The sequence below is a fragment of the Leptonychotes weddellii genome, chromosome 7 (genome assembly GCF_054177405.1).
Source record: "Leptonychotes weddellii isolate Sample4059 chromosome 7, ASM5417740v2, whole genome shotgun sequence".
NCBI lineage: Eukaryota > Metazoa > Chordata > Mammalia > Carnivora > Phocidae > Leptonychotes > Leptonychotes weddellii.
Window position 1 is genome coordinate 56116219 of NC_138375.1, and position 25478 is coordinate 56141696.

The 25478-nt window shown below is 37.6% G+C and overlaps 1 protein-coding gene and 1 non-coding gene across 5 annotated transcripts in view; one reads left to right on the plus strand and one right to left on the minus strand.

Annotated features, from left to right (window-relative positions):
- UBTD2 (ubiquitin domain containing 2) overlaps positions 1 to 25478 on the minus strand; it is a 62915-nt gene that overhangs the window by 3045 nt on the left and 34392 nt on the right. For all 4 annotated transcript variants that reach the window (XM_081826320.1, XM_081826317.1, XM_081826319.1 and 1 more), the window contains one exon: positions 12550 to 12786. In XM_081826320.1, the coding sequence (XP_081682446.1) occupies positions 12550 to 12724 (175 nt within the window). In that variant the 5' untranslated portion in view covers positions 12725 to 12786. The remainder of the gene's footprint in view (positions 1 to 12549; positions 12787 to 25478) is intronic.
- Positions 18746 to 18849, plus strand: LOC115942306 (U6 spliceosomal RNA). The gene has a single exon (XR_004076907.1). It is a non-coding gene; the product is annotated as a U6 spliceosomal RNA (small nuclear RNA).

Sequence of the window (25478 nt, forward strand, 5' to 3'; positions counted from 1 at the left end):
CTTGGACCAAATTAAGGGGATATTCAAATTGCACTGGGGTATCTTTTAAAGAAATGAATCAGTAACCTTAACAACAACCACAAAAAACAGATCCCTTAGCTTAATTGACCACAACACAGTGTTCCACAGCAGTTTCCTTAGTGCCTGGACTTCCTAAGTACTTAAGCCAAAAGTCCTTCGTCCAAAGAGACCACAGACTGGAGAATACAAGCCTACTAGCTGCTCTGGCTCCTGGCTTATAGATGAATCTCATTAGCACAATCACCACAAAAATGACTGAGGGGTTGTATTTAACCCCAATTAGTCAATCTATTACAGAGAAGCTATGGGTTAAAAAGGAAGAATAAAAGGGGTACGAAGTTTATAACCAGATAGCTCAGGGGAGAGAAAAAAACACTTATGGTTTAAAATAAGGTATTAATGGCTGATTTTTTTTTTTTATAAAGCATAAACTACATTATAATTACCAGGACTTCCCTTGGGAAGCTTGAAAGGACACTTAATGAATGCTTTCTTACAAGGTTATTCATAATATGTCCTTTGCTCAAACTGGAACATTAATGTCAGCTGATTGATAAAAAACAAAAACATCTACCATATTCAAAACACTCATATACAGTCTAATAAGTATGGGGTTGGGACACTGAGAAATAGTTATCCATGAACCAATGAGTTAATGAACTGATCTTTGTGGTCACTATCAATAGGCTGAAAATACAAGTCACCCAAAATGAGACTGGAACAGTCACCAAGCATAATACACATGAATCTCCGCTTTCCTCTATGTTTAAAGATATCGTACAGCCTCTGTGTTGTTCACTAATTAACGTGAATGCTAGGACACTGCAGAAACAAATATACTTTAAGCACAGTTGTGATCACCAGCAGCTCCCTAACTAGCAACCATCTTGCTGCAGTACCAATGCTATTTATAAATAGGGGTATAGTCACTTGTGCTAACTTCACTATTTATATGGCCTAGTCCTGAGGCAAAGAAACCTACTAGTGTCTTCCAGATGCGCTGGCCACCAGGAGAACTAGGAAAGAGAATGTGAAGAGTTCACTAGAGACACATCCCCTCTATTAAGAAAACACCTCAGATACATATCCCACTGACCCACTGATGGTATGATCAGCCTGATAAGTACAAGAGCAACGTTCTGGCAGTGTTCTGCTAGAAAAACATTCTTTTAGAGAAGCACCATTCTAAATCATTATCTTTGAAATCTCTAGACCAAGATGAAACTCCCAGCCTTGCTGTTAACTAGCTGCACAACCTTGAGCAATATTCTTTAACCTGAAATACCCTTCTCAATTAGCAAAATGAGACAGAAGAAAACCTCTAACGTGGTTACCAGGTTTGCATATGCTTCATCTTCAGTACCACGACAAATATAAAATAATAGGACTGTAAACAAAAACAGTAAAATGCAAGCAGAATGATGTCCGGACTGAAAGACAGCTGACATCTGCAGCCTCTCTAGAAAAGGACTAGAGATGTCATTGCAGCTTTTATGAGTGTGCTATAACATGAGTGCATACCAAAAACAAACATACAATCTAATAGGCACTTTGGCTCTTCCTAGATATGAATACCCACTCGTTCATCACGATGGAAAGTAGTCTTCTTCTCTTAAAACTAATTTTAGTCATCATCTGCCAGTTCATTCATTCATTCCTTTCTTTCTTTTTTTTTTAAGATAATACCCTAAAGGAAGAGATTTTGTTTATTTTTTTAAGTACACTCTGCCACCAACATGGGGCTCAAATTCATGATCCTGAGATCAAGAGTCTCATGCTCTACCAACTCAGCCAGCCAGGCCTCCCTGGAAAGCAGTCTTTGCCCTTCAGCCCAGCAAGTTAGGAATTTAGTTTTCAGATCTCAAATGGGTGAGAATAAAAATTCCATGGAAGAGGTGCCAGTAGATGGCTTATCTTCTTATTCCAGCTCAGGCAGTGCTCATGTCTCTAATGCTGGAAATAAGCTACCCAGACTTCATATTGCTTAGCTCCCATACTTTAATATTTTGGGAAAAGGTAACTTGCATTTTATTTAACATGAAGTTTTCTGGCTTACTCTTTTCCTCACTTCTGTCAGATAATAATGAGTTATAAACATGCTCTGAATAACTAAATAGGGCAAAAGTCCAGACCATGATGTCAGATATGATTTAGTTACATTTTAAGCTATAGTTTTATGGGTTACTCTCTCCCCAAATTAAATATCTGGGATCATAAACTGACAACAAAAACAAACTTTGCTTACAATATAGCCCACAGTTGAATATTACCCCAGAATTACCTACTCAGAGCAGAATGACTCCTCTGTAGGCCCAGACCCTTTTGAACAATATACTCCCAATTCTCCACCATTTACTAGCCCCATATCGCTTCAGTAAAGACAAAACTGCTCTGCTAATAGTGATCTCTAACACATAAGCTCTGTAGGACTTCAAAAGGACCACTCCACATACTCCATGGAGTTGCTGCATGAACATTTACTAAACACAGGGAAGAGAGTAAGGCATATCACTAGCTCTGGGGAGGAAAGGTTACAAGAGAGAGAACATTGTTCTTGATCCCCAGAAACTTCTAACTGAGGTAAGCAGATCTAGCACACCCACCAGAGATTTTAAGTACAAACTGATACACTGAAAATCAAACACAAGCTGAGACATCACAGAACAGAAGAGTGACTAACATTGGTAGAGCAAAAAAGGAGAAATTCTGTAGAAATAGTGTGTTCTGGCCATGACACAGAATAAAAATAAAGGGCATCTCAAGAGGGGCGCCTGGGTGGCTCAGTCGTTAAGCATCTGCCTTCAGCTCAGGTCATGATCCCAGGGTTCTGGGATCGAGCCCCGCATCGGGCTCCCTGCTCCGCGGGAAGCCTGCTTCTCCCTCTCCCACTCCCCCTGCTTGTGTTCCCTCTCTCGCTGTGTCTCCCTCTGTCAAATAAATACATAAAATCTTAAAAAAAAAAAAAGGGCATCTCAAGAAATAGGAATGATAGGAGGACAAGAATTAGTACAAGGTAAGCAGGAAATAGCAAGTGGTTTTGCTGAGGTGACTAGAGAATTGATGATGTGAAATTACTAGATTGACAGCAATAGTGAAAACCTGATAGAAGGGTTCAGGGGTTTAGATTTCATACTACAGTTAATTACTACAGGTGGCTGATAACAATACATGAGTCATTCACCCAACAAATATTGAGTGCCTGTTACATGCCAAGCAATGTTCCAGGTGAACAAGAGACAAAGCCTGAAGATTATTTTATTATTTGCATAAAGGGAAAATGACTGGAATCAAGGGGACCTGCTAAAATGACTGCCTGACTGGAACAGAAAGGAATCTGAGGGACTCAGACCTAACGATAGGTTATGTATGATGGAAAACAAAAAGGAAAGAAGAATCACCTAAATCGGAAATGAGAGTGACAGAGAATTTAGGGTTAGAAGCTTTTTGCTTAGTTTTTAACTGCTTTAGGTTTGGTGAGATACTTCAACTGAATTATGGGCAGGTAACTTAAAAAGCATATCGGGAAAAGGGTAAAAGCAGCTTGTAGAGTAATAATCTCAAATGTACAAGTCTGAACATAAAAGCAAACATTTAAGGGTGCTTACTAGTTCTGGCTCTGAGCACTTGGCATACATTGACATTTAATCCTCACAATAGCCCTCTATGGTCAGTCTATTATACTCATTTTGCAAATGAGAAAATTGAAGCAGAGAGAAATAACTTGTCCAGGGGCAGACACAAGTGAGAGTGAAATAATTGGATTCCTGAAGAAGTAAATGTACAGCATAGGGATAAAACCATAGGGCTTGGTTCCTGGGTTAGTGATATGGTGAATGGGAAAAAGAAAAATGAACATGGGGGAAAAAAGGGCAGAGGACAAATATTAGAGGGATGAAAAGCCAAACAAGAATCACAAGGAGCAAGAACCCAACAGTCTAGGGACGCCTGGGTGGCTCAGTAGGTTAAGCGTCTGCCTTCCGCTCAGGTCATGATCCCAGGGTCCTGGGATCAAGTCCCGCATCGGGCTTCTGGCTCAGTGGAGAGCCTGCTTCTCCCTCTGCCTGCCACTCCCCCTGCTTGTGCTTGCTCTGGCAAATAAATAAATAAAATCTTAAAAAAACAAACAAAAAACCCAACAGTCTAAATGCAGTCCACCAACACAACTGCCAGTGATATGAACAATGTAAGGTCAAAGAAGGAACTGGAAGATGAGGCAAAAGGAAATGGCGACTAAGTTTCACTGCTGTGAGGCCATAAATGTAGTGACAAAATGGACATTTACTATCACTGTCTCATCTGCCATATTTGAGAGGAATATGTGAACAACAGGGCATAGTTATAAGATGGGAGAGTTATTCCGAAAGCAAGCCTGTGTGTTCAAACACAAAAGGGAAAGAACCACTTTAAAAGTTGATAAATATAGGTGCACCAAGGTGGCTCAGTTGGTTAAACCTCTGACTCTTCATTTTGGCTCAGGTCATGATCTCAGGGTGGTGAGATTAAGTCCCACATAGGGCTACACTGGGCATGGAGCCTGCTTAAGATTCTTTCTCCCTCTCCGCCCCCTCCCCCGCCCCCATGTGCTCTCTCTTAAAAAAAAAAAAAAGTTGATAACGTAGGCATTTTTCCAGAAGGTTTTTTTAAAAAAAATATGTATTTTAGAGAGAGAGCACACAAACGTATGCACAGAGGGGAGAGGTGGGAGGGGGAGAGAGAGAGAGAATCTCAAGCAGACTCCACGTTCAGCATAGAGTAGATACGGGGCTCCATCTCACGACCCTGAGATCATGACCTGAGCTGAAATCAAGAGTCTGACGCTTAACTGACTGAGCCACCAGGCACCCCTAGAAGGTTTTTACTGACCGCCCCCTGGACACTGAGGGTGTAGTTCATTTAGTAGTTCTTTACTAGCTCTAAAGAAGCTCTAGTCAGGCTTGCTCACACTTCTCACCAAGCGGCCTCTGTGGAAAGACATTCTTGTCTTTTTCCCTTCTCCTCATAAACCTACCATAGCCTTCAAGTCCTTGCAGAGACAGATGGCTACCGAGATAAACAATTGCCAGGGCACGGCCTCCCCAGGTCAGGAAGCCCTGACATCTCCCCGCGAGAGTAAGAAATCTGCCAAGACTCCACCTTCTGTTCTGATTTCATACATAATTTTCTAAGTTTTTATTTACCTTCTATCTAGATGACTGGCTCAGATATTCTCTTTTCCTTGGTCAACTTGGTTTTCTATGGCTATTTTTAATTGGGCATCAAAATATTTCACAAGAAAATTATAAAGATAAAACTAGCTTATATGCCAAAAAAATAAGAATAGCTTTACTAAATGCCAGGAACTCTTTCTCAGACAATCTTTCAGGTTAAAAAAAGATGTCTTTTTAAGCATTCAAAGGCCTCACTGCTTATCCCTCTATGCTCACTCCTATAAGACTGCAGTCAGTCTTAATGTTTTTGCCACTTAATATGTTACTATACTATTAATTAATTTATGGTTAGTCACTTATCAGATCCTTTATTAAGGCCCTATTTCATTTCTAAACACAGCACTCCGGATAAAATCCTCCGTCTTCCATGTACATGTAATGTTTCATGGCTTTCATTCCTAAGCCTTATGTTCATGACAAATTTATCAATTAAGTTTATTAAATGACAGTTTTTTAAAGGGACCTTTAAAGGAGCCAGAATTCATGGCCTGCTTCTTAATGGGCCTCTATCACGGAAATAGAAACAAGGTCTACATATATATGCATCCTGCCTATCCATGTCTTAGAGAATCCACTTGTTTCTCTTTAGTATTAATAGATGTAGTGTCTTTTTTTTTTTTTAAGATTTTATTTTTAAGTAATCTCTATACCCAACATGAGGCTTGAATCCACAACCCCAAGATCAAGAGTCGCAGGCTCAGGGTGCCTGGATGGCCTCTGCACTCAGCAGGGAGTCTGCTTGTCCCTCTCCCTCTGCCCCACCCCCTTCTCGCTCTGTCTCTGTCTCTCTCTCTCTCAAATAAACAAACACAATCTTAAAAAAAAAAAAAAGAGTTGCAGGCTCCACTGACTGAGCCAGCCAGGTGCCCTAGAAGTATACAGTTTTACAGTATTCTATATAGTGTTGGAGGGTCTAAAAATGCAATTAGCAGTGAAGATTACTTGTGCATCACTATAAAAAACAGAGATGAGGGGCGCCTGGGTGGTTCAGATGGTTAAGCGTCTGCCTTCGGCTCAGGTCATGATCTCAGGGTCCTGGGATCGAGCCCCACATCGGGCTCCTGGCTCAGCGAGGAGCCTGCTTCTCCCTATCCCTCCGCCTCTCTCCCTGCTCATGCTTTCTCTCTCTCTCTCTGTATCTCTGTGTCTCAAATGAATAAATAAAATCTTTAAAAAAAAAATAAGAAAAATAAAAAACAGAGATGAAATGACTTGACAGTGTCATTCAACTGCTTTGTTACTATTAAATCCAGGATTTGAGTTCAAATCCCAATCCCAATTCCATGACTTATAAATTGGAAAAAGGATGTAACCACTCTGTATTTCAGTTTTCTCATCTATTTTTATTTTTTAAAAAGATTTTAAAATTTATTTTAGAGAGAATCTCAAGCCAACTCCACACTGAGCGTGGAGCCCAACTTGGGGCTCAATCCCAGGACCCTGAGATCTTGACCTGAGCTGAAACCAAGAGTCGGACGCTTAACTGACTGCACCACCCAGGCACTCCTTCTCATCTCTTTAAAATGGGCACTGTTGTAGGTGATTATTACAGGCATAAGGATTACATAACATCAGTTCAAAATATGAGTTATGAGTATTTTATTACTCCTGATTCTCAGTCTAGGTGTTCTTTTCATCATGTTGGCTCCCTATACATAGAAATGATCTAAAAATAAATGCTCTATTTATGCTATTTTTAAGTGCCTTTATTTTTTTTTTAATTTTAGAAAGATTTTATAGACTGGGGGAAGAGAGAGTGTGTGTGCACAAGAAGGGGAAGGGGCAGAGGGAGAGGGAGAGGGAACCCCAAGCAGACTCTGCACTGAGCATGAAGCCTGATGTGGGGCTCAATCCCACAACCCGAAGACTTGAGCTGAAGTCAAGAGTCAGATGCTCAACAGAGCCACCTGGGCATCCCTAAGTGCCCTGATTTTTAAAAACTTACATCACATTATACATAATTCAATTTATTCACATTTGATATATTTTAAGGTAAGTCCAGGAAAGAGGAAAACAAAATTCTGGGCAACTCTTTTCCCTCCTATATTTTGAAGGTGATTAAAAAAAGTTTAAAGAATTACCCTTTCTTACCTCCTATATCCCTAAGCATGAAAAAGGACAAAAGAAATAGACCTTCAAAAGCCTAACTGAACACCTGGCAATGTTTAGCCACAAGAAATAACAAGAGTAAAGTTGGAGTTAAGTCTGTAAGAAAGAGAAAAGCAAGTGTTTGAATAACAGTGAGCAGCTACTCCTAGACAAGAAAGGCTAAGAGGGGAGCTTTTACATTTGAATTGGGAGGGAGGTGGAAAACACATTAATTGTAGATGCTAAAGAAATAAACAACCACCTTTTTAAAAAATTAGAAAGTAGGGAGAGAAGGAGTAGCCAATTTTAAAAATCCTTTTTAATCTTCTATATAGTAATTCTATAAAGCATTAAATGCTCTCATCTTTATGAAATAGGTTATTGTTTCTGAACAAGTTTTAACTGAAAATTACTGAATAGTCACTATGGGCCAAGCTCTGAAAAATGAAAATAATAACCACCTTTTTTTTTTTTGAAGATTTTAAGTAATCTCTACAACACCCAAAATGGGACTTGAACTCACAACCCTGAAATCTACCTACTGAGCAAGCCAGGTATACCCTACCTTAAAAAAAAAAAAAAAAAAAAAACAGAAAAACAAAAAAATCCCTCTTTTTATGCTAACTTGGATAAACCACTTAATCTGTAACCTTAGTTTCATTGGCAAAATACTATATTAGGAATGTTTTTAGGATTTTTAGGTAATGGCAAAATAGCAATTAGAAAAAGGAGATAACTCTTTTTTAGGATACTCTTTTTTAGAAATTTAGGACCATGAGAAAAAATGTGTAAATCATGAGAAATAAAGTTCTTATAGGATGGGCAGGCTGTGGAAAAGAGGTACCAGATACCAGAATCATCCTGGGAGATTTTTCCATAATACACATGTCCATATATATCCTCAATCTGAGTTACAATTTCCAGAGTGAAAACAAATGCGCACATATAAAATACCCAAGTAGAGGTGCCTGGGTGGCTCAGTCATTAAGCGTCTGCCTTCAGCTCAGGTCATGATCCCAGGGTTCTGGGATCGAGCCCCGCATCGGGCTCCCTGCTCCGCGGGAAGCCTGCTTCTCCCTCTCCCACTCCCCCTGCTTGTGTTCCCTCTCTCACTGTGTCTCTCTCTGTCAAATAAACAAAATCTTTAAAAAAATTAAAAAATAAAATAAAATAAAATTCCCAGGTAGTTATGACACCATCTTCTCTCTAACTCTCCCTATTGCCATTTGAGAATAATGAACTAAAGACATCACTGATATTAATAAAGGAGGATAATTAAAAAGCATGGAATTATTTTGTGCTTGGACAAGACAGAAATATAATGAATACAACCTGTAGACTGGAACTGAGACAAGAACAGAATTATTCACGGAATCACTATATGAAAAAGAAGCAAGGTGGAAACATGGGGCAAGGGCGTTGGGTGATGGGAGGTATTTTGGTTGTTTCTCTGAAAAATAACTCAGGAAGTAAGGTAATTTTTTTTTTTAAAGATTTTATTTATTTTTTGACAGAGAGAGAGACAGCGAGAGAGGGAACACAAGCAGGGGGAGTGGGAGAGGGAGAAGCAGGCTTCCTACAGAGCAGGGAGCCCAACGCGGGACTCGATCCCAGGACCCTGGGATCATGACCTGAGCTGAAGGCAGACACTTAACGACTGAGCCACCCAGGTGCCCCGGAAGTAAGGTAATTATTATTACACAGGAAAAAAGGCCACTGAACAAATATGTAATTTTTGTGCACATAACACTGATACTAAATACAATTTAAACTGAAAAGGGTACAGTCCTTGCTAATTTTGCAGATACAATCTAAAATAACAGACAAGACCTATACAAATAACATTTACAAAGACATTTCCATATAGTTTTCAAACTTTAAAGAATTTTTTATAGTATTTAAATTGGGAAGATAATATGAATAGGTTGGGATAATAAGATTATGGGAAGAGAAAACAGAGGATGGGATGAAAACAAGAAAGGAGAGACATGGCTGAAGGAAGCTTAGAAAGGAATGTATACCCTGGATCTCTTCAGATTGTCAATCTAAGATCAGTTCAATACTCATGGGTAATACTGACAGATGTAGATGAAAGGAATAGGGATGGGCCTAAATAGGGATGATGCTAATCTATGTCATCAATGCTTTGGTGTCCAGTTAATAAATCTGTTATTACTGTTGCTATTGAATCAACACAATCTCAAAATTCGATTAGGCATATGCCCATGGGCAGAGTCCCCCAAAAGCCAGAAAAAGATGTTATCAGTAGATAATATATCCAGAAAAATGACCAAATTATATCAAAGAATTTGGTACAAGGAATTTACTTGTTAATGCTAGAGTTCAAGAAAAATAATCATTGGCACTACTATTTATCAAGTGCTTTTTGGACTATGGTTAAGTAATTTACATGTGTTATTATTATCACATTTAAGCAATACAACCACCCTATATGGTATGTAGTTATAATCCATATTTTATAGATGGCAGCATTGAAGCTTACAGAAAAGAAGTGATTTGCCCAAAGTTGCATAGCCATGAGTAATACAATAGAGGCAGAAAGTAAGGCTAGGTCTGATACTAAAGCCTGAGCTAAACAGCTAAAACCTATATAATATTTTTAACTTAAAATATGAAGTATAAGATATTTAGGGTCTAACACAGCAAAATGTGTCCAAAGTAAAATTTTCAAATATATAACTACACCAAAAAGATGGAAGAAATTTCAGTAACACCACTGAGTAGGTCTAGGTAAAAGCATGTAGCTAAATAGCTGAGTTATAAACTAATGGTGAGTTAGAGTACATGAGGGAACACAATTCAAAAGTCCATCCAAGAAATGCTGTTAAGGTTCAAATATGAACAAGGGAATTCAATCAAAGGTAGCAATGATAGTAATTCCCAGAAAGTTATTATAGAGCTTTGAACAGGGAGAGATTGGACATCAGTTTGATTCCTTTATGCTAAAGCAGAAAATAGACACAGAGGGGAAGCAGAAGCTCATCCTATCAAATTTCCAAGAATAATTCTCCCTAATCTGTTTGTTGGTGAGGCTGCCAGCAACATTACTTTTCTTGGCAGTTCACATAGATAAGCAAAAACGGGGGACTTAAGTATATAGAGATCTGAGCCCATATCCAATAAAATATACATAGGCCCCTGCCTTACATAAAACAGAGCTACTTTGCCTCCATGAACTTGTAAACAAGGCCATAATTTATAATACAATCAGATATTCCTATAGGTAACTATGATAAGTACAAAGTAAGGAAATCAAAGTTCTAAGGTTCTGGATCTCAGGCTTCTAAATTAAGACAGTCACAGATAAATTAATTCTTTCCCACTCCCCACCCCTACTCCCAACTTGCAAACCTATACAAACAAACAAACAATAAATACTGCTTTAAAAATATGGGAAATAAGCATTAAAAAGAGGATGATAAAAATAACTGTAAAGGAAGGTTCTTTCCTTTGTATTATATAAAGGTAGTATTTAAAGACAAAATATAGACCTAAAAGAGGTAATGGAGCAAGAGGATATGTACCCCCAGTCATAACGAGGTAAAGAATTCAGAGACCATCCATGAAAATCAGTACTAAAAAGTCATACTGAAATGGCATTCAATTACACATTTTTTCAAATGTAGGAGGCATCATTTTCATACCTGTGCAGAAAAAGTCAATAAATGTTATTAACACAAGCATATGTTAATAAGCTTTCATAATAAAAAACAGAACAGCTAAGGAGTATGTATTTTTAAAAGTTTCTTGGAAGCACAGTTAATTCAGAAAATTAACAGAGATTTAGAAAATTGTGAAGAATACTAAGTTAAATATCTTTATTTGAAAAGGAGTCAGGGGAGCCTGGCTGGCTCAGTTGGAACAAACATGTGACTCTTGATCTCTGGGTCGTGAGTCTGAGCCCCACATCAGGTGTGGAGTTACCTAAATAAATAAAACTAAAAAAAAAGAAAAAAAGGAGTCAAAGGACATAAAGCAGATGATTAAACAGTGAAAAGCAGTGTTCTGAGAATGCGGACAAATGGAGATATTGAAAAAGAAACAATGAAGGTATAAAGGAATAGAAAACAATGCAAAGGAATGCAGGTGATTACACAGGGAGCTAAACAGACAACTTGGAAAAATATTAATTTGAAAAACTAAAGAGAAAAATTTATAAATACAGTTATCAGGGGCGCCTGGGTGGCTCAGTTGTTAAGTGTCTGCCTTCGGCTCAAGTCATGATCCCAGGGTCCTGGGATGGAGCCCTGCATTGGGCTCCTTGCTCTGCGGGAAGCCTGCTTCTCCCTCTCCCACTCGCCCTCTTGTGTTCCCTCTCTCACTGTGTCTTTCTCTGTCAAATACATTTAAAAAAAAAATCTTAATAAAAATAGAAATAAATACAGTTATCAAAAGAGCAAAGAATGTAATATAAAATTAACACTTAAATCTCAGTATACCATGAAAAATTTTGAAGTGTTTCTAATCAAGGAGACCAAGCAAGAGGATATGCATGGGTCCAGCAGATATATGTCCCTGGAAATGCTCAAAGCTAATGGTGGTACTTAGAGTCACATTCCTAAGCAAAAGAGAGAGAGGTTCTTAATAATGCTAAGGGCTGCAATCATAGAAAACTGTCCTTCAGAACATGTGACTTCTAAGTTTAGGTTTGCTCATTATGCTAAAAATAGGCTTGATGAGAAGGTATAATGACTAAAAGAGCATCCACTGAGTCTCCACTGCTTCTGAAATCTAAATTTGAGACTACTTCTCTAGTGCTCATAGAAAACAAGTGAAGTAGAAGCTCTGGAAGCCTGAGACAGCAGGTGGAGGACCCTTGATGAAGAACTAGGAAATTTCTGAGTATGGAAGTTGGAAAATACAGGTTATCAAATGTTCTCTTTCTTGAGATTAAAAATATTTATAAAACATAAAAAATAATGGGGTACCTGGCTGGCTCAGTTGGTGAAGCATGCAACTCTTGATCTTGGGATTGTGCGTTCAAGCCCCATGTTGGGTGTAGGGCTTACTTAAAAATAAATAAATAAATAAATAACACACAGAGTAAATCTTTCTTAAGCTGAAAGACATAAAAAGAAGCAAAGAGGAATGTTCCAATTTGGAAAAAAAAAAAAATACACAGCAAGAAAAATGAACACTTCCCATTTGGTTTCTTGCTATTAGAAAGGAGCTGATTATGTTCCCCATTGTCCTTGAGGACCACCAAACCTACCATGTGGTAATGTTATGTTTGCACCATCAATGATTGCTTGTGCCAGTTCATGATCATTGCTTTCAAAAGCATGTGCAGCAGCCTTCAAGGCATCCCAAATCTCTTTACGGCCTTCAAAAGCTGGTGCAGTATCCCAAAATTCATCCCTCTTGCTGCGCAGTTGTCCATCTGTCATGGGATAATCGCTTTTCCATTTGGGTTTCTCCTTTTTCAAAGGCTGGTTACGACCTAAAGCGACTGAAAAGAAAAATAAAAAGCTGTCATCAAAACCAAAATTTACAAATGATGTATTAAAAGTTATCTGGTCATTCCTCTTTGATTCATTCATCAAAATTATAGCTAGAAGTTTGCCTAATGATTAATTCTTGGATTCTGAAATTTCCCCTATTTTAGAACTATAAGAGCAAATGGAGACATTAGATGGCTCTATCCAAAATGTCCAGTGACAAGTTAGTAACTCTTTTCAACTCCATATGCCTTCTCCAAAGGATTTTAAGAATTACTTAGAAAAACAGCAATAAGTGTTTCATCAGACAGTAACGGCAGGATTTAAAAAAAGTCAAAGGATGCCATACAAGAGAAGTAAGATACTAGGAAAAATCAAGTAGCAACATTAGCTTGAAGCTTAGAACTCTGGACATATAAAGCCAGAAAGCAGGAACTGAGAAATCCTTAGCAGGGGAAATACTGCTCTGCAGTGTCCAAAGGAACAGTCAAACCACCATTCCATGAGGAAACCCTACTCTGAACTTCAGTCAAGGAACTGTAAATGCCTCTCTCTGAAACCTATATAGGAGTTAACTTTGAAAAGGGTGAGAAAGAAGGTCAGAAATCATGGCTTCACTCTTTGGAGAAAATAGGACTGAACAGGTGATCCTTGATACTGGACCACGGGAGAAGTTCCTAACTACAAGAAACAAAAACTACAACACCCTACTCAAGTTTCAAACCTAGAGGAGAAGAAAAAAAGAGGACAAGAGTCCACTCCTTGTTTGCTGTAAAAGGCAGCAGAGCTCCTTAGAGAATGTTACATAGTGGTAGGGCTAGAACAAGTCTGATGAAGCTTCTTTCACCCAGATACTTACCTGGGCTATGATCACTGATCTCACACTGACACAGAGAGCCATTCTTAATCTTATACGGTGCCATAGATAAGAAATAGTTTGACAAATGGAAAAATTGGTAAAAAGAAATTTGAAGCTTGATGGAGTCCTGGGTAAGAGTGGGTGGGAAGTAAATGACAGAGTGGTGGGAAGGAGAGGGTGTGCATCAAAATTCAATGTTCTATATTTAACTGCAGAAAGAATACTAATTTAAAAGAAATTACTCTCAAAATCGTTCTAAAGAAGCCATGAAATTATCCACTCCCTGACTGGCCCAGTACCAAATGAAATTTGGGTTATTCATAACAGAAATAAACAACATTACTCCAGTTCCTGGGCAAGCTCTATACCCTACACAAGGCTATGTTCCCGATGACAGAACAAACTAATGCTGCAAGCAAAGTGTATCTGGATTGACACCTGGATTAAACCATGCTCTTTCCACCTCATCTGGCCATTTTATCTCAAGGCAGCACACATCAGGTCTCATCCTCTACCTTCGGAGTGGCACACCATGCCATTGCAAGCTCTTTTTCTCTTAAAACATTCAGTGTTTTGATTCCTCGTACTTTCTGGCCCTGTAACTTATCCTAGTGAAATGCCAACCAGCTGAATTCTAAAAGAGTAGGGACAGCAAAGTAGGAGAACGGTCTATTTAGTAGCAGAGCTAGAAAAAGAACCCAAGTATCCTTATTTAACAAATATGTACTGAACATCCACTAAGGGCAACACTATAGATGTGTGTAACAAGTTTAATTCAAATGTGAGAAACACAGTCTATACTAATGACTTTCCCCTGTATTTTTCAAATAATAAATAAATGTATACAGCACATTATTCTCTAAAAGATGTTCAGAATATGTCAGATAATCACAATCCACCCCCTACTGATCTACCAACAAGGTAAAATGAAAGGCAAATTTATTTTCTGTTATAGTAACCTTTTTTTTTTTTTTTTAAAGATTTTATTTGTTTATTTGACAGAGAGAGACACAGTGAGAGAGGCAACACAAGCAGGGGGAGTGGGAGAGGGAGAAGCAGGCTTCCCACTGAGCAGGGAGCCCGATGCGGGGCTCGATCCCAGAACCCTGGGATCATGACCTGAGCCGAAGGCAGACGCTTAACGACTGAGCCACCCAGGCGCCCCGGTTATATTAACCTTTAGATAATTCAGTAATAGTTTAGGGACGACACTCAATATTAGTTTACTGAGTAGGGAGTAGAAGACAGGACACAAAAGGTAAATACCTATCTGAATAGGTATCTATTTAATAGTCAAATGAATATCTACTACACAAATTTATCTATCCAATATTCAAATAAGATACCTATTTGAATAGTTTCGGGTTTTCCTGAGTTGTTCCAGAGAACTGTCTAGCCTCACATATATTAAATGTACCTGAGAGATAACTTGTTATAATTCTGTAACTGTGAGAGAATCACAAAGCAAAGGCAAAAACAACAAAACCGCTACCATCTCAGTACTTAAAACTAAGAGACCGAAAGAGGCCCTCAAACAGAGGGATTCAACAGAAAAACAATCTCATAATAAAGGTAGAAAACAGGGGGGCGCCTGGGTGGCTCAGTCGTTAAGCGTCTGCTTTCGGCTCAGGTCATGATCCCAGGGTCCTGGGATCGAGCCCCACATCGGGCTCCCTGCTCCGCGGGGAGCCTGCTTCTCCCTCTCCCACTCCCCCTGCTTGTGTTCCCTCTCTCGCTGTGTCTCTCTCTGTCAAATAAATAAATAAAATCTTAAAAAAAAAAAAAAAGGTAGAAAACAGGGCTACCTAAGTGTCTGACTTTGGCTAAGGTCGTGATCTCGGGGCGCTGGGATCAAGCCCTGCATTATTATTGTTGTTGTTGTTGTTGTTGCTGTCCTTGTCAGGGCTCTGCGCTCAGTGGGGAGTCTGCTTCTCCCTCTCCCTTTGCCCTTCCCCCTGCTCGTGCTCTTTCTTTCTCATATAAATGGATAAAATCTTAAAAAAAAAAAAAAGGGTAGAAAATACTTTGGAAAAAGTAAAAGCCCCTTCCTTATGAATATGAGGTAGCTTTGTTTTACCTCTCCCACCTATAGAAGGCATAAGAACAAAGTCCCATAAAAAGGACAAATGATACATTATGCTTAAGGATAATCATTCCAAATCCATTTCAAATCTATATGCTGGAAAGTTCCAAAGTCATTACTTTATGTAAAAGTAAATAAGACAAACTAAATGCTTGTGACATCAAGCAAGCTTCCTTTTCTGTCTCAGTCTCTACTTTTCTCTATGTCACAAACATGTAATAGAGAATGTCTACTGAATGTCCATTACTAAAATACTTAAGTGTTTACAACATAAAATTTTATTTTAGCAAAACCGCTGAGCAGTGCAAAATTTTCATTACAAAATATGAGGTTAAAGGCTTCATTTTAGGGGGTGCCCTCGTGGCTCATTCTGAGAATTCTCATTCTGAGAATTTAACATAAAGTACCTTCCTTAATTTTAAAAAGAACTGTTTTATGATTGTCATGCACATCCTATGCGTTTATGAGTATATTTTCTAGGAATTGGTCACCAAATGTTGTGCTTTGATTTTAGCTATCATAAACCTGAATTTCTGAAAATACCTGGACATACAAATCAGTATAGCAGCTAAGAAGCTATGTTTTTTTGCACCAAGTCAACCATTCTCAATTATGAAGAAAAAGATGTAAACTATGTATACTCAACTAGATTAAATCTTATGCTCTGAAACTTTCAGATTTATCTGTTTCATACATCATTTACTGCTGATACCAAGAGAGATGCTCAGTACCATTCATATATCTGGGACTTAGTATTTCGCTCTAACAATGGATTTAAAGACAGGTAACAGTTCTTATTCCCCAAACTTCTGTTTTAAATCTTTAAATTGCAGGCAACCAACCACACTAAGTTTTTCTATTCATGGTTTAACATGCAACAAAAGATTAAGAAAGAAACCTAATTTTATTATTTCGGAAAATACCCTTCTTTCCCCCATCAATCCAGTTATTTTCTAAAACTTTGCCAAAGACTCACCATCTCAGAAGCCTCTTAATCACATTCATCTACTCATCTTATCCTTCCTTATAAATGGTCAGCACTTCTTCCCCTTCTGACAAGTAAGTAGATCTAACATGCAGAAAACCCAAGAACGGTTTGCTTTTCAGATTCAAATAGCAACATAATCTTAAATATTTATTTTTACTCCACAATTGAATGAATTTGCAAAAAATTTACTTTGACATTTTATTGATAAAATACATGGGGCGCCTGGGTGGCTCAGCTGGTTAAGCGTCTGCCTTTGACTAAAGGTCATGATCACAGGGTTCCTGGGTCGAGCCTGCGTCGGGCTCTCTGCTCAGCGGGGAGTCTGCTTCTCCCTCTGCTTCTCCCCCTGGCTTGTGCTCTCTCCCTCTCTCTCTCTGTCAAATAAAATAAAATCTTAAAACAAACAAACAAAACAAAAAAACCCGATCTCTAAAATGAAGTATGTTTGCAACTGTTTTCCTGCTTTTGGTTCCCTTTTTGGTTTCCTGCCCTTTGGTTCCCTGATTTAATATTGGCACTCTTCAAATGAATAAAGGAGAAGCCATAATGTATAAGTAAGGTAAATATCAAGATATGACTCACGTAATAATAGCTGTAACAGATTGAAAACCAGAGCATTCCGTTTCGATAAGACAACAGCCTAAGGGAAAAGACTGAATATTTAAAGAGCTCACCATCAAAGGACAAAGCGTTGTTGCACAGAATTCTGAAAACTTGAAAGCAGCAAGGAATAGGATTGGGATAATGTTCCCATATTTAGACTGATTAAAGTCTGAAAATCATGAAAACGAAAGGGAAATTTTTGTCACTCCCAAGAGTTAAGAATAGATCCCACAGAACTCTTCCATAACAGATGGTGCTGGCCTAAAACTATACTTGTATTTTATTCTCATGTAAATTTAGAATGCACTACACAAACACATACATACTACATATATTCCCTTTACCTAAAGTAACTTACTGCTAAAATAAAAATAGGGATATGGGGATTAAAATGCTTAAACTAAGAGCATCAACATGCCAACAGTCAAAACCATACCCGTAACTTCTCTAATATCTGAGAATTTACATGTGGAAGCGATCTTTGATGGTACCGGACAACCTTACTATTTGATGGGAAGGTAAGGAAGACCTAACGAGGATAAATGACTTGCTCAAGATCAAAAAGAGCCAGGACTATAACCCAGATGACTAGATTCAAAGTCCAGAGCTCATTCTCCATTATAGCACTCCATGTCTTACCGGGGCTGAGAAATGTGTTTTCTTTTACATATCAAATCAATTACAAGCTTCATTCAAAATAAAGCATGTTTTGTTTTTCTAGTAGCACTGATCCACCTTTCACAGGCTTTGTTAGGACCAATAGAATGTCTCTGATTGGGAAAAGCTAATTGAGCAGCACCAGATCCCCAACCTATCTAATCTACCATCTAATTCATTTCTTCGGAGATATCATGCTCACTAAAGAGGTATCCTATAATAAGGGAGGAGGTAATGCAGTTTTCTGGTCTGTCAGCTTCAACTTAGAAGTACTCAGCACCTATAACAGATTAGGCACTAAAGATCATATATATGGGGGCGCCTGAGTGGCTCAGTCGTTAAGCAGCTGCTTTCGGCTCAGGTCATGATCCCAGGGTGTTCCCTCTCTTGCTGTCTCTCTCTCCATCAAATAAATAAATAAATAAAATCTTTAAAAAAAAAAAAAGATCATATATATGTATATTTATCTAAGTTAAATACACCGTTTTTATGCTACTATTTTATTAAAAATAGAAACAGGAACTTTGACCATGCTCCCATCCTACAGTTTATAAAAATTAAGCAGTTAAAATACAATTTTAAAGACATACATATAATTTCTAATGTTGTCTGAGTTAGCTTCATTGAGGGGAAGAAAATAAACAATGATTTCCTGGGCCTGTTTTTCAGAGTATAAATCTAATTACCAATGGCCTGAGCATACAAACAGGCAAGAGGAAAGCCAACCTACAACATCATATGTCCAAGGCCGGGTGAGTCTCATTAAAAATGTTACACAAGGTGCTCGCTTAGGCAGCACACCTACTAAAACTGGAACAATACAGAGATTAGCATGGCCCCTGTGCAAGGATGGCATGCAAATTCGTGAAGCATTCCATATTTAAAAAAAGTTACAAAAGCATACAGTTAAATCCAACAAATGCATACGAAAAAGCCCCAACTTCATTTGGAAGGCTGAAATTACAGAAAATTCGAACTAAGAATATGGTCACTTAACCGGAGCCCACTGTACCTTCCCAGTAGTATATGATATTTTCAGATGGTTCATTCTACTGGTTTGGGGGAATGGTTTTATCTAGAATTACATTCTTTGCATTGCAAGGACCTTTACTTCTATTAATTTATGGGTTGTTCAAGGGATGGGAAGCACACACAAGCCAAGGATGCCCACCATCCCCACAACTATTTAACCTTGTTTTGAAAGTGTTAGCCAGCAAATCAGACAGAACAAAACAATCAGAAGTGTAAGAACCAGAAGGGAAGAAGTAAACCACCTCTAATTGCAGATGATATGATAGTATGACTGGAAAATACAAGAAATTCAGTGCTAAAATTGAATGATTAAAAAAAATCAATATGGTAATGGATATAAAATGGAAGCCTTATAGATATATATAAAATACCCAGCTAAAAGATACAGTGGAAGAAAAGGTCCCATGTATAACAGTGACAGAAAAAATACAATACCTGGAATGCAACACCTATTATCAGGATATATTTTTTAAACTCCTGGAAGTCCCAAAAGTAGACTAGACTTGAACAAGATGAGGACATCTCTTGTACTTGGACATCAACATGTCCAAGCTGTCAATTCCTTCTAAGTGAATATCTACATTTAACATGTTTCCACTGAAAATAATTTTTAAAAAACTTTCTGGGAGTGTGCCTGGGTGGTTCAGTCAGTTAAGTGTCTGCCTTCAGCTCAGGTCATGATCCCAGGGTCCTGGGATTGAGCCCCTCATCGGGCTCCCTGCTCAGCGGGGAACCTGCTTCTCCCTCTCTATCTGCTGCTCCCCCTGCTTGTGCTCTCTCTCTCTGTGTGTCTCAAATAAATAAATAAATAAAAATTTTTTAAATTTAAAAAATTTAAAAAAATAAACTTTCTGAAGCCAGATGAGTTGTTTTTTTTTTAATTTTTTTTTTTACATGTTTTATTTATTTATTCATGAGAGGCAGAGAGAGAGAGAGAGAGGCAGAGGCAGAGGGAGAAGCAGGCTCCCCGCCTAGCAGGGAGCCCGATGTGGGACTCGATCCCAGGACCCAAGGATCATGACCTGAGCCAAAGGCAGATGCTTAACCATCTGAGCCACCCAGGCGCCCCAGATGAGTTGATTCTAATATGTAAAAACAAATGGGCAAGAACAGCTAGGGGAATCCTGAAAAAGCAGCACAACAAGGGAGCTGGCCCTATGAATATTAAAACATAAGACCACTACAATTAAAAGTGTGTAAGGCATATGAACACTTAGACTATAATGAAGTTCAGAAAAAATCCATATATACACGGATATTTAGTACATGATAGAGATTTTATCTTAAACTGCTCCAACTTAAACTTTTGGAGAAAAACGGGCATTTTAAGTAACAGTGTTGGAACTGGATAGCCTCTTGGAAAAAGATAAATTTGGGTCAATACTTTAAACTGTACACCATAATAAATTCTACACGAATGAATCAAAGGTCTAAATGTAAAAACTAAAACAATATATGCACTACAAAAAATATAAATTTCTCTGTAATAAATAGCAAATGCTTTTCCAGAAGCAATGAGAAAAGACTTAATTTTCATGTGGGGGCAGGAGAGTCAAAATACAAATGACAAGCTTGGAGAAAATATCTGTAACTTATATCATAAGAGGCTAATCTCCCTGGTATAAAAAACTAAAAATGGAGAAGACAAAAAGCAAAAACTCTGTAACAGAAAATGGGCAATGGATATGAACATCCAGGTCAAAGAACAAAAAAGGTAAATGACATATGAAACAATTTCCAATCTCCCTCATAAGAGAAAAGCAAGTGAAAACTATGCTGGAATTCACTCTTTTGCTCTTAGGCAAAAATTGACAAATCTGACACTGGTAGTTGTGGAGAGATAAGATATTCCCCTACATTTGAGGTAGGAGTCTAAGATCCCATGGGATTATTATCCAAAGGATTCCCAATGGAGGGGGAATTTGACATCTAATATAATCAGTTATTCACCCAACCACTGAGTCAGCAATCCCAGTTTTAGGACTCTACTTTCAAGATATACTCCACGTAGGGGCACCTGGGTGGCTCAGTTGGTTAAGCGTCTACCTTCGGCTCAGGTCAAGATCCCAGGGTCCTGGGATGGAGCCCCAAGTTGGGCTCCCTGATCAGCTGGGAGTCTACTTTTCCCTCTCCCTCTGCCCCAACCCCCCACTCATGCTCTCTAACAAATAAATAAAGAAAATCTTAAAAAAAAAAAAAAGATATACTCCATGTAAATATGAAAAGTTATTTCCTGCAGGTTTATTTGTATTAGAAGCAATCTAGTGGATATATACAGTACAACCATATGATGAAATATAATGCAACTATAAAGAATAAAGGAGAACTGCAGAAACTCAAATTGGAGAAATTTCCAGAATAATTAAGTAAAAGAAACAGAACAATACATACATAGTGATACATTTTGTTTAAGGAAATAGGAGAAAAAACTACCTCTCTCTATATATTTGGTTTTGTAAAAAACAAAAACAAAAGCACACACACTAGAAGGATAAACCAGAAATTAATGAAAATGGTTATCTACAAGGGCTATGGGATAGAAGGGATAGAGATGGGAGCAAGACTTCTGAGTACAGCTTTTTATATAGATTTGACTTTTGAAAAATTGTAAATGTTTTACATATTCAAAACAAAATCAAGCCAAAAAAGCAAACTCTAACACTGAACACAGAAATAAATGAATGTAACTGTATATCAAATGTTAACATAACCATATAAAGAAAATAATTATTTCAAGTCAATTTTGAACATGATACTCTGATTATACATCTTCAGTGGGGTAAATTTTAAGGAACAAAAAACGAACTACAAAAGACATCTTTAACTTCACCCAGCAGGTTAAAGTACTAAGAATTCATGTAGAATACTAATTACTATAATTCTGCAACATTGGATATTTCCTGTAGGATAAAGCAAATAAAGAACTACATTATTATCAATAGGAACTGAATTTTTTTTAATTTATTTATTTGACAAAGAGAGAGAGAGAGAGAGAGCACACACAAATAGGCATAGTGGCAGGCAGAGGGAGAGGGAGAAACAAGCTCTCCATTGAGCAGAGTCTGATATGGGGCTTGATCCTGGGACCTTGGGATCATGACCTGAGCCAAAGGCAGATGCTTAACCAACTGAGCCACCCAGGTGCCCCAGGAACTGAAATTTTTAAAAAATATTTTATTTATTTGAGAAAGAGAGAGCTACAAGTGGTAGAGGGGTTGGGGGTCTTTTCTCATTGCTTCTGGAAAAGCATTTGCTATTTATTACAGAGAAATTTATATTTTTTTGTAGTGCATATATTGTTTTAGTTTTTACATTTAGACCTTTGATTCATTCGTGTAGAATTTATTATGGTGTACAGTTTAAAGTATTGACCCAAATTTATCTTTTTCCAAGAGGCTTTTCATAAAGGAAAAGCATGCTGAAGCAGGCTCCCCTCTGAGCAGGGAGCCTGATGTGGGCTCCATCCCAGGATCCTGAGATCATTACCTGAGCCGAAGGCAGATGCTTAACTGACTGAGCCACCCAGACTGAAACTGAAATTTTTAATAAAAAATAAAAATATATAAAATATAAAGAAAAAAACTTAGGTTAATTTTGAATTGTACATATCAATATGAACTCATAATTTAAAAAGTATTTTATAGCTCTGTTGACTAAAAGGGCTTAGAAATAATGACAACCCAGTAGTAATAAGCATACCTCACTCCCAGACTTTAGTGCTAAATACCACACCCAACTAAAAGGTCCTAGGGCATTTGGAGAAATGGCTAGTTCTATGACTAGGGCTGGAAAAATTAAAAACAAGCTGAGACATGCAGTTGAGCTGAGAAAACAAGAAAGTGCTCGAATGATTAATGAGATCACCTCAAAGGCACAAAGGAGACAGTCTGAAGGAGACAACACCTGCATAAATTTTGGAGCATAAAAAATAATAACTAGAACTGACTTCAATATATTGAATAAGTAAAAATTCATGAATCTTTACTACTACTAAAAGGGGGAGATGAGAGAAGAAAGGCTCTTTCTTACTGAAGAATGCCAGTAATAAAGAATGAATCTTTAAAAGAATCATTCTTTACAACCCCATAATTGATTAGGGTAAGGATCATCAATAGATATACTAAAACATCCTGGGTAACAGGACATGCAAGCTGTCAAAGAATCACAGAGGAAAAATTACACTGTAGATATCTGACACTCATTATTTGAACCAAATAGCCAGACTTAACCTCTTGATGCACTGCAATATGAAGTATAAAAAACAAAGATGCATTAAACTTCAAATCTGAACTTCTTACTTATAGGAAATACAAAGGATAAAGGAAAAAGTTAAAATGGCGTTAGACATGGCCAATTACCCCCTGGACGGCAAGACTGTTCCCAGTTAGCTAGTGGTCTACACCAAATAAGACAAAACATGAACTATGTTTGGAACCTGCTTTGAAAAAAGTTACAAGAGACATTTTAGAACAGCTGGATAAATCTGAATAAGACTAAATAACAGATGCCAGTAAGAAAGTACTTTTTAATTTTCTTAGGTATGATAATAGTATCATATTCATAAAGGAAAAGCATGCTGAAGTTTTTAGAAGTGTCATGATGTCTAGAACTTTCAAATGGTTCAGCTGTTAAAAGGGAGTGTGTGTTGGGGTGCCTGGGTGTCTTAGTTGGTTAAGCATCTGACTCTTGGTTTCAGCTCAGGAAATAACCTCAGGGTTGTGAGACTGAGCCCTGAGTGGGGGGCTCTGTCCTCAGCACAGAGTCTGCTTGAGATTCTCTCCCTCTTCTACCACCCCTCTCCTGCTCATGCACAAACACACACTCTCTAAAATAAGTAAATAAATAAAATCTTTAAAAAAGAGAGAAAAATGTAAATATAGCAAAATGTTAACTACTAAATCTACAAGGGTACACATGTGTTTATTGTACTATTTTTTTCATGTTTGAATATTTTTACAATTTTTTTTTTTTTTTAAGAAAACCCAAACACTGAGAAGCAATTAAGATTTGAATACAATATTTGAGGCACTTCAGTTCTGACCCTGATATCTCATCACTTCTGGATACTCATATGTTTACATAATTGTTGAAGTTACCCATGTTTGATTATAATAAAGGATCAGGGAACCATAAGTGTATGATACCAAGCACATAATTCAGAAGCTAAATCCGTGCTACTCAAACTCCCAGTTTCTAAGTTCTATTTACATATGTATGGCTTTTAGGCACATGCCTAATTCTCTCATATATTCCCATGCCCACATTCTAGTGCCTATCCTTGAGCACTGAAGCTAGCCTGGACCATCTATAATTTAGAATCCAACCAGCAAAGGGAGAGCTGGAAAACTCTAAGGGTCAAAACAAAAGCAACAAAAGCATCTAACATTATTACTTAAATCCTCATCTATGGACTAGAGATTATTTGGAACAAGGAGTTAATACATCAGCAACAGTATCTAAAAGAACACTAAATAATAAAATAATCAATTCACCAAGAATATATAATAATCATAAATATGTATGCAGCTAACAATAGGACTTCAAAGTATATGAAGCCAAAACTGACTGAATTAAAGGAGAAATAAGACCATCCCACAGTTATACCTGGCTACCTCAACATTCTTCAATCAGTAACTAATAGAGTAAGAAGACATAAAATAAGCAAGAATACAGAAGACAGCAAGAACATTATTAATCAACTTGCATAAATGACATTGATAGGACATTCCACCCAACAAGAAAAGAATATATATTCTTATCAAGGGCACATATACCATTCACACCAAGATAGACAATACAAAACTTAAGAGAATAGAAATGACACAAAATATGCTCTACAATCATAATGGAATTAAATTATAAATTGATAACATAAAAGTTATTTGGAAAAATCCCCAAGTAATTAGAGATTAAATAATATACAACATCCAAATAAGTCATGGGTAAAAGGGAAGTTAGAAAATACTTTGAAGGGCACCTGGGTGGCTCAGTCGGTTAAGCGTCTGCCTTCGGCTCAGGTCATGATCCCAGGGTCCTGGGATCGAGTCCCACATCGGGCTCCTTGCTCAGTGGGGAGCCAGCTTCTCCCTCTCCCTGCAGCTCCCCCTGCTTGTACTCTCTCTCTCTCTCTGTCAAATAAATCAATAAAATCTTAAAAAAAAAAAAAAAGAAAATACTTTGAATGGAATGAAAATATATCAAAATTTTAGAATGCTGCCAAAAAGCACTGCTTAGACAAAAATTTATAGCATTAAAATGCTTCTATTAGAAAGTCTCAAATCAACCATGTAAGCTTCTACCTTAAAATGCTAAAAGAACAAATTAAACTCTAAGAAAGAAAATAATAAAAAGCAGAAACCAAAGAAATTGAAAACAGAAAAAAAGAGAAAACTTATAATGGCAAAAGCCTTTAAAAAAAAAAAAAAATCAATAAACTGATAAACCTCTAGCCAGACTGACCAAGAAAAAAAAAGACAAAAAT